The 9,454-nt window shown below is 50.1% G+C and overlaps 1 protein-coding gene across 1 annotated transcript; it reads right to left on the bottom strand.

Annotated features, from left to right (window-relative positions):
* Positions 1 to 4,327: 4,327 nt before the first annotated feature.
* Positions 4,328 to 6,759, bottom strand: CCDC71L (coiled-coil domain containing 71 like). The gene has a single exon (XM_072859545.1). The coding sequence runs from the start codon at positions 6,560 to 6,562 to the stop codon at positions 5,708 to 5,710; it is 855 nt and encodes a 284-aa protein (XP_072715646.1). The 5' UTR covers positions 6,563 to 6,759; the 3' UTR covers positions 4,328 to 5,707.
* Between the last annotated feature and the right edge of the window lie 2,695 nt (positions 6,760 to 9,454).

Below are 9,454 nucleotides of genomic sequence, written 5' to 3' on the forward strand. Positions count from 1 at the left end.
CATATACAGAGTTTGTTGTTTACAGGCTAGCAACAGATGGTTTCAAGGACCAGTTGTACACTTTGATCCTTTTGATGTGAAAACTTCTATGCAACATTAGAGTACAGGAAAAGTTTTGCAAGGCACTGCTTTCTCCTTTTATGAGCTTCCATCCTGAACAATGTATTTGTACAATGACTCAGAGGAAGGCACTGCCTCTTGAATGTAAAGCCTACACTATGCAATGTTAGACACAATGGTCGTCTCAACTCTCTCCTTGACATCTGGAGCCAACTCGCAACTCTTTTTGGCATTGTGGCATTTTGAAGTTCAATAACCTTTGAGTGACTGGATGAAAATTCAGATTTGGTAAAAGAAATAGCACAACTTCCAGTACACAAAGTCATTGTATGAAGGAAGCTCATAAGGGAGGGAACCAGCTACTGCAAGAGAAGTCTGGCAACAGATGCTATCACAAGATTCCTGTTTAATATGAAACCATCTGTGCTGACTGAACTAGACTGGGCATTGTACACTGGATTTGTTCTGGGCCTGCATTTTGTCAGTCTCAGAAACAGCCCCACATGACAGGATGCTGAAACCACCAAGTTAAATCAGGCAAATCACACCTGTGCTGGTTTTGGCTGGGATAGAGTTAATTTTCTTCATAGTAGCTAGTATGGGGCTATGTTTTGGATTCATGCAGGAAACAGTGTTGATAATACAGGGATGTTTTAGTTATTGCTGAGCAGTGCTTACACAGCGTCAAGGCCTTTTCTGCTTCTCACCTCACCCCACCAGTGAGTAGGCTGGGGCTGCACAAGGAGTTGGGAGAGGACACAGCTGGGACAGCTGACCCCAACTGACCAAAGGGCTATTCCATACCATATGGCATCATGCTCAGCATATAAAGCTGGGGAAGAAGGAAGGGGGGATGTTTGGAGTGATGGCGTTTGTCTTCCCAAGTAACCGTTATGCGTGTGATGGAGCCCTGCTTTCCTGGAGATGGCTGAACACCTGCCTGCCCATGGGAAGGAGTGAATGAATTCCTTGCTTTGCTTTGCTTGCATGCACAGCTTTTGCTTTACCTATTAAACTGTCTTTATCTCAACCCACAAGTTTTCTCAGTTTTACTCTTCTGATTCTCTCCCTCATCCCACCAGGGGGGAGTGAGCAAGCAGCTGTGTGGGGCTTAGTTGCCAGCTCAGGTTAAACCACAACAGTCCTTTTTGGCACCCAATGCAGGCCTCAAAGGCTTTGAGATAATGACAGATTTGATTGGAATGTGCTAGATTGAATTTATAGCTGTTATTGCTGTTTAGCTATTAATTGGCAGGCTCCCGTGCTTGCCATGGAGCTTGCTTGCCTTACTGTATATTAGAGTCTAGCGCTCATTAGTGGCTGCTTTTTGCTTTCGCTGCTTGCTCTGCTGCTGATCACCTTACTCTGCTGTGCCTGGGAACATTTTGATAACAGCAATGGTGATGCACCTAGGCATCGCTGCTGTTTCTGTGCTGCTGTACTGGACAGGCTGGAACTCCCGTGTAAACTTGAGGAGAAGGGACTGTGACCTGTGAATGAGTCCACGCAGGAGCAGGACACCCTGAAGTGTCTGTGGCCGTGAATAAGCCCACACCAGAGCAGGTACATCTCAAAGCATCTGTGGCTGTGGTTACGTCTGTGCCGCTGCAGGTATACCTCTGAAGGGACTGTGGCCCAAGGATAAGTCCACACTGGAGACGGGACACCTGAAAGCATCTGTGGATCAGTCCATGCTGCAGCAGGTACACCTTGAAGCATCAGTGGCTGTGCATGAGGTCAGGCTGGAGAACCTCAAAGCACATGGCCATGGATAAGCCCACAACAGAGCAGGTACACCCCTCGGAGGGACTGCAGCCACGGGCAAGGCCATGTTGGAGCAGGTTCACTCCTGAAAGGACTGTGGCTGTGGGTAAGGCCACACTGGAGCAGGTATATCTCTGAAGGCATTGTGGCCCATGGAGAAGGCCACGCAGGGGCCATGCTGGAACAGGTGCACCTCAAAGCAACTGTGGCTGTGAATAAGTCTATGCCACAGCAGGTATACCCCTGGAGAGACTGTGGCTCATAGATAAGGCTCCACTTGGAGAAGGGACTCCCCTAAGGGACTGCAGTCTGTGCATAAGTCCGAGCTGGAGCAGGGGCAAGAGGAGGAGGTCATTGCAATGTTAAAGCCTATAGTCTGGTCTAAAGGGACTGAGGTGGAGATTGTAATGGATACACCTTTAAATTGTTGTAAGCCATGTTTTGAGTTCCACGTTATGGGAATTACTACAGCAGGAACCACCTGAACCAGTGGAGGACAAGCCTTACAAGAAGCAGTGCAAGCACAGCAGTGACCAGATCTGAGCTGGCTTTGGTGCCCAGTAACTCCACACAACACACCACCTCTCCTGTCCTGAGTGGAACCCAAAGTCATGGACTAAATGACCTCAGTGGACATTTTGTGGACATTTTACAGGGGTGGTCCATAGACTAAGGAAATGATATCTCTGTATTATATCAAAGTATGGGAAGGCAGATGGTGGTTAATGAGGATGTATTGGATAGCATGGGACCAGAGCATGATGTAAATGGTATGGAATAAGGGGTGGAGAAGGTGCTGGTTTTGGCAGCCACATGGAGGCTAAATCCATCTAATCCATTACACTTTCTCCAACTGCATATGTATAGGTAGAGTACAACAACATTATTAGCCCTTTACGTAAAATAAAACCTAAGGCTTCCACGCTTAAAATTATCTAACTCAATATTGTAGCAGTTTTGTACGCCCCTTTACAACCTTCCTCAGCTCTGGTCTACAGCTAAAAGGTCAAACAAAAGCCAACAGGTATCAGCCTGCCCAAACCTAAAATTGAATAGTTTTCTGATTGCTTAGCTTCCTCAGATGAGCACAAAGACAGAGAGGTAGGTAGGAGTTGCAGCTTTGAGAGGGAAAAGCGGGGGGAAAGCTGGACCACAAATAATCCTGTCCTGGATTGCCAGAAACTGCCACAAACACGATCATGAAATTAGCTGTCCTAGCTTCCCTGTAAACTGTTGGCTTTCACACTCTGGCCTGTACTCTGATCCTTTGCTGAGCTATTTCAGCACATTAACTTGCCAGAAAACCCTACTAAAGATTTCCCCCCTTAACTGACTTCACAGACTGAAATAGCTCAGTTAAGAATCTGTAAAAGCATCTGCCAAAGTAGTTTAGACTACAGTGAAACTTCAATCCAACTTGCTAACAGGTATCAGCAAAGCATACTATGCCCCCAATAAAGCTGCCACTTCAAAACCAAGAAGTCGAAGCGCAACCAAGAGAAAAATAAGCAAGCCTTATGCATACAGCCCACACAAGAGTCACTCAGAGTTAAAGTTACTTCACTGTATTTTGTGCCCACACAGAATGTTTTGGGATAAGCCTCCAAACAAGGCAGCACAAATTTAATACAGTGTCTCCCATATCTTACCTCTGGCAGAATTAACTCTGCCCTTGAAATTTGATCTAGCCTGTCCTGTGCCTGTTTATGAGTTAAGTGAAGAATCTCCACAAGACAACTGCTTACATTTTATCATCTTTCTACAAGAAAGATCTTTCAAAAGAATACTAAAAAAAACCCCTCAACCTAACAGTAGGAACACTGAAATCAACTAGACACTTCAAGAACTAATAACAATACTCTTAACTTGCATTTCTAAAGTGGAATGTCAAAACTGAAATACTTGGAGCCACGGCATTTGGTCACACTGCAGCTTGTCTTACTGAGTTTTAAATCAACATAATTTCACCTTTACATTTAAGCAGGTATTATAGCCAGAGAAATGGCACAACAATATGCACCCTTGAACTTTCATTTCCTAATTCACTTCTGAAATGTGACGTGGCACTACTACAGCTATCAGCAGGCAGTCTAACATTATGTAAACAATTTCAAAAGCCTGATGGATATAGAATAGATTAAGAGTTAGCTTGGAAGAATAAGAACTTTGCAGCTTCACTAAGTAAGAACCACAAAATATAATCAGGTTTTAGAAGAAGCCGGCTGCTTTAGGTTAGTGCTAGCAAGTTTTTACAAGCAGCCTCTACACATCAAACCATCTTATTGCCTTTGTCGACAGTAGGCAACAAGGAGTGAACAGCCATCAGAAAATAAATTTTAAGAGTCACCAAACAATTCTATTAGCAAGCTGTGAAATCATTCATTCCACCACAGAAATTGGTAAGTTAGTCTCATTTGCCAGGATACTAGGGACATAAAATGTCTGTTACTAAGCATTTTTTATTTCTCTCCCAAGCATTTTAAAAAAAAAAAAAAAAAAAATCACATTCTCCCTCACACACACACCTTTGCTCCTCATGCACCTACTGCAAGGCATAAGACCTAAAGAAAGCCCTTAATAAATCAGTTTCAAGAGAGACTGTCTATCACATAGAATGACAACATGGTATTTTTCAGTCAAAATAATCAAGCTACATCATGAATTTTGCATCAGAGTGTACTGTGAAACACAGGAGAGCTTTATAAAAATAATTACGTGCAAGTAATTATGTTAAATACGATTATTCATCATTAATCATGTCACAACCGCGGGATAACAACCAGCAGTATTTTGTTATGAAGCTATCAGGTATCAAGTCTTGCTCTTTTTGCAGAGAGAGGCACTTCAGTGTGGTATTTGCATCATGCGAGCTACTGACTTTTGGCCGTCAGCGCCAACATTGTATCATAGTTCACCTTCAGACACCTATACATTGCTTTGATGAGCAGTTACATTCTTCACAAACTCTAAGCTCGTTTACATTAAGCGCCTAGATGGTGTACTTCACCAAGGAACCCATCCCTGTGCAGTTTCATTGAACTGAAACGCCACTTGTTCTTTGACTTTATTAAGTTCACTTAGGTTGACCAAATGAGCTTCCCTAAAGTAAACAGGGTTATAAAATATCAGGATGATTCTATCTTTAGGTGCTCAATAGAAACAAATACTTAGTTCAACTAGAAAACTTTAAAAATGACTTTAGATACAAAAGTGTAACAATTATACTGCGCGATACATCTTTATATATCACTAAGCCCATGAAATTGAAAAACGAAAGAAGTTTTTGCACCATCAAGAACAGCCTCAAGTCCTGAACCTCCATTCTTTACGCATCCTTGATCAGAGTAAACTGAAACTTGGGAATGCTTGGGATTCAAAATACCCTGAGCACATACTAGTGCAACACCACAAAGCATACATAATCCATCGGAAGGGGCGGGGGGGAGAAAAAAAAATAGCAAGAATCAGATGGTGCTTTATTATACAAGCATGAAAGTAAGTTCCTTTGGAAAATAACTTCTTGGGTGGACTTCTGGACCAGTGAGGTAGCCCAATGGGAGAGAAAAAAAGTGGAACTTGGTCCCCACGCGTGATACCTGCCAGACGGTCCCTCGCGCCCCCCCGGGCACGGGACGGGGGGCGCCGCGGCCCAGCCGGGGGCGAGGCCGGGGCCCTGGCTGCGCGGCGGCCCGGCAGGCCGCCCCCCGTGCGGCTGGGGGGCCCGGCCTCCGCCCGAGCGAGCCATAAAGTGCAGCAGCAGAACACGATCCAGACAAAAGCAATGTAAACAGGTGACTGATACCGGTCTCTTTGTCCGCACCGCGGCGAAGGTGAGGCGCCGGCCTTCCCCCCTCCCGGCGCGGGGAGAGGGACCCCCGCGGCCTCAGGACGGCGCCACGGGGAAGCGGCGCACCCGCACCACGGGAGACAGGTCCACGCCGAGGATCCGCTGCGCCCGGCGCCGCGCCGCCGCCAGGCTCCGCCGGCTCCAGACGCTGCCCCGCACCCGGATGGTGGGGAAGGTGGTGAGGCGGGGGGTGGCCGCCTTCCAGATCTCCTCCAACGACTTGCCGCCGAAGGACTCCCAGGCGGCCCCCTCCGCCGGGCAGCCCCGCTCGCCGTCCGCCTCCTCGCCCGGCGGCCCCAGCGCCGCCACCTCCTCCGCCTCCCCCCCGCCGCGGGGGCCGTCGGCCGCCGGTGCCGCGGCCGCTTGCCGCTGCCTCCCCCGTCCCCTCCTGCGGCGCCGCCGCCGCCTCCGCCGCTTGGCGCTGCCGCCCGCCGCCGCGGCTCGGCGCTTGGCGTCGGCGGCCGGGAGGCGCCGCTTGCCGGCGCGGCGGCGGGGCCGCTCCGCCGAGGGCGGCGGCAGGTCGGGGACGACGGCGCGGCAGGAGGCGTATCCGTAGACGTCCTTGCTGCGGAGGATGACCGGGGAGAACTCGTGCTTGAGGCTGCAGAGGAAGTTCCACAGCTCCGAGTCGGAGCTCATGAACTCCGTGGACTTGGGCATGAAGAGCTTGAGGGCGTCGCCCAGCGCCTTGGTGCCGGCGAAGGAGACCTGCGAGCGCGAGTACACAACTTTCTCCGCCTCCCCTTCCAGCCCCCAGGCGGCGGGCGCCGCTTCGCCGCCGGCTGCCCCCGCCGCCGCCGCCCGGGCTCCCGCGGCCGCGGCGCTCCCCGCCTCTTGGTTCATCTTCCCGGCTCCTCTCTCCAGCGCCGCCTGCTTCCTACTGCGGGTCATGGAAGCAGAGGGACGTGGTGGGGGGAGAGACGCCGAGAAGGGAGAGGAGAGGAGAGAAGACGAGAGCAGAGGCGAGGCGAGGCGAGGCGAGGCGCCAGCCGCAGCTCGGCCGCCGCCGGGCGCCCGCCACCTCACCGCACCCCGCCGCCTCCGCGCGGAATGGGAAGCAACGATCGATATCCTGCCGCCCGGCACAAAATGGCGCTTTAAAGTCCCAGGCGGGGACTGCGCGCCGGCCCGCCCTCCCTCCGCGCCTGGCGGTTGGCCCGTTTGAAATACGTCGGGCGGGCCAAGCCCCGCCCCCCCGCGCGGTGAGGCGGCCATGGGGAGGGCGTCGGGCGCCCCGCGGGAGGCGGAGGTGGGGGCAGCGACGGGCTGCCGGGAGCTTCCTGCCCCGGGGCGGCGGGCCCCCGGGTCACCTGCGCGCCGAGGGGCAACCCTGGAAGGCCGCTGAGCCCCGCTTCCCCCCATCTCCAGTAGGGCGTCCCAGTTGGTGACCCCTTCCCTCGGGGAATGGTGTGAGGCTCCCCCATGGCGGGGTGCCAGCGGGCCTGGCACAACTGCCGTGCCATGTGCCGGTGTCGCGCCTCGCTGCAAGGATGAGGTTCTTCACGGGGCGGTGGGCAAAGATGGTTTCTTCCATGAAACGTGTTCAAGTAAGGATCTGGTTGGATGCTTCAATGGGCAAGCTCCCCTGGAGGAAGAGCAAAGGCTGAGTGAAACAACAGAAGTGGGTGAACAGACACGATACGGTGAAGTCCACCATACAATATTAAATACGTCTATCCTGTTGCAGAGGGTTTTTTAACATGAACCTGTAGGCCAGTCATTCAACAACATCATAAGTCACAGAATCACAGAACAGTTGAGGTTGGCAGGGACCTCTGGACGTCATCCTGTCCAACCTCCTGCTCAGGCAGGGCTACCTAGTCCAGGTTGCCCAGGACAGTGGTCACAGTACCAAGCCTGTCAGAGTTCAAGGAGCATCTTGACGCTCTTAGTCATATGGTTTAGTTTTAGGTAGTCCTGCCAGTAGCAGGGAGTTGGACTTTATGATCCTTATGGGTCCCTTTCAAATCAAGAGATTCTATGATTCAGTGATTCCAGAACCTTCCTGGGCAACCTGTGCCAGTGCTCGGTCACCCTCACAGTGAAAAGGTGTTTCCTGATGTTCAGAGGGAACCTCCTGTTTGTGCCCATTGCCTCTGGTCCTCTCACTGGGCACCACTGGAAAGAGCCTGGCTCTGTCCTCTTTGCAGCCTCCCTTCAGGTATTTATGTACATTGATGAGATCCCCCTGAGCCTTCTCTTCTCAGGGCTGCACAGTCCCAGCCCTCTCAGCCTTTCCTCACAGGAGAGATGCTCCAGCCCCTTCATGACCTCCGTGGCCCTTCGTTGGATTCTTTCCAGTATGTCCATGTCTCTCTTGTACTGGGGAGCCCAGAACTGGACCCAGCACTCCAGCTGTGGCCTCACCAGCGGTGAATAAAGTGGAAAGATCACCTCCCTCAAGCTGCTGGCAGTACTTTGCCTAATGCAGCCCAGGATATTATTCGCTGCCTTTGCAGCAAGGGCACGTTGCTGGCTCACGTTCAACCTGGTGTCCACCAAGACCCCCAGGTCCTTTTCTGCCAAGCTGCTTTCCATCTGGGTGGCCCCCCAGCATATATCAGTGCCTGGGGTTGTTCCTCCCCAGGTGCAGGACGTTTGAGGTTTGCATGTCTTGTTGAACTTCGTGAGGTTCCTGTCAGCCCATTTCTCTAGCCTGTCGACACTGAAATATTCACAGCATCGTTGGGATTGGCTTTGTATCCCAACAAAGCGTATCCCAAATGAAGTAAAAAAAATTCAGTCTTTGCGTTGGTTGAGCCCTTTGTGAAAGTCACCAGCTTGCTGAGTCCACAGCGCCGTTTCTTCCTGCATGGCACTGCTACACTTGCAGCTTTATAGCACAATTTTGTCAGCTGTTGTGAAATCCCATGTCCCACTAGACCATGCTTTCTGATACTTCAGAGACTGCTGTCACAGGAAGAGTGTCTTGCTGGATTCCTGGATTGTTTCAATTAAACCAGAGCTCTTTCCAGCACCCAGAACAGCAAGGTATCAGCAAGGGCAGAGGTGGTTTAACCTTCCCTACAAATCCTACTCGGGGTTTGATTAGACTCCAAACTAATTACTTTCTCTCAGCATCGGTAAAGGGCGAGGAATAACATTTTTCTTCATAGACAGTCTTTGTTCTGTAATTAATCTTTCAGTTTAGAATAGGGAAATCTTTTATTCTCAACTCATCAAGAACCTAAATTGGAATGTCTAGAAAACCAGTCAAATCAGAGGCAGAAATTATGCATAAGAAACTCCTTACTGCCAGTGGAAATAAATTAATTTTCTTCACAGTATAATTCAGCCTGTGTTCATGGGAAACTCAAGAATATTAATCCAAATAACCATTTAAAGTGGATATTAACAAAGCTATTTTAAATCTTCATGGGAACAGTCTCAAGATGCAGACATATTCTAAACCAGCTTTATAAATGAGCCATTTTAAAAAAAAAACCTTTACCAAAACAATGATGTTAGTGCCATTTTTAATCGGATTCATTTCACAGTGTACTTTAGAGCACAGTCATGCAGGCAGATTGATTTAACTGAGGGAGGTATCCTATAATGCAGAGGATAAGAGCCCGGAGCTGGAAGCGTTGGGGCAAGGCATCTCTTGATCCAGCCATGCTGCAGTTAGTCAAGAGGGCCATCAGCTGCCGGACCACAGGAGCTGACCTGTGCTCACATTCTCAGTGGCGGGAGCTCCCACACTATCAGATTCAGCAGCTTAGCTGACAAGTGGGCCCTCATTAAACTGCAGAAACCCAGTTGCTTATAATCATTGGCCATAAA

Source organism: Ciconia boyciana, chromosome 1, assembly GCF_034638445.1.
Source record: "Ciconia boyciana chromosome 1, ASM3463844v1, whole genome shotgun sequence".
In the NCBI taxonomy this organism is placed as follows: Eukaryota; Metazoa; Chordata; class Aves; order Ciconiiformes; family Ciconiidae; genus Ciconia; species Ciconia boyciana.

What these genes read in the sequence shown, in the direction of transcription:
- CCDC71L (XM_072859545.1), bottom strand. Translation starts at nt 6,562, where the DNA reads ATGACCCGCAGTAGGAAGCAGGCGGCGCTGGAGAGAGGAGCCGGGAAG.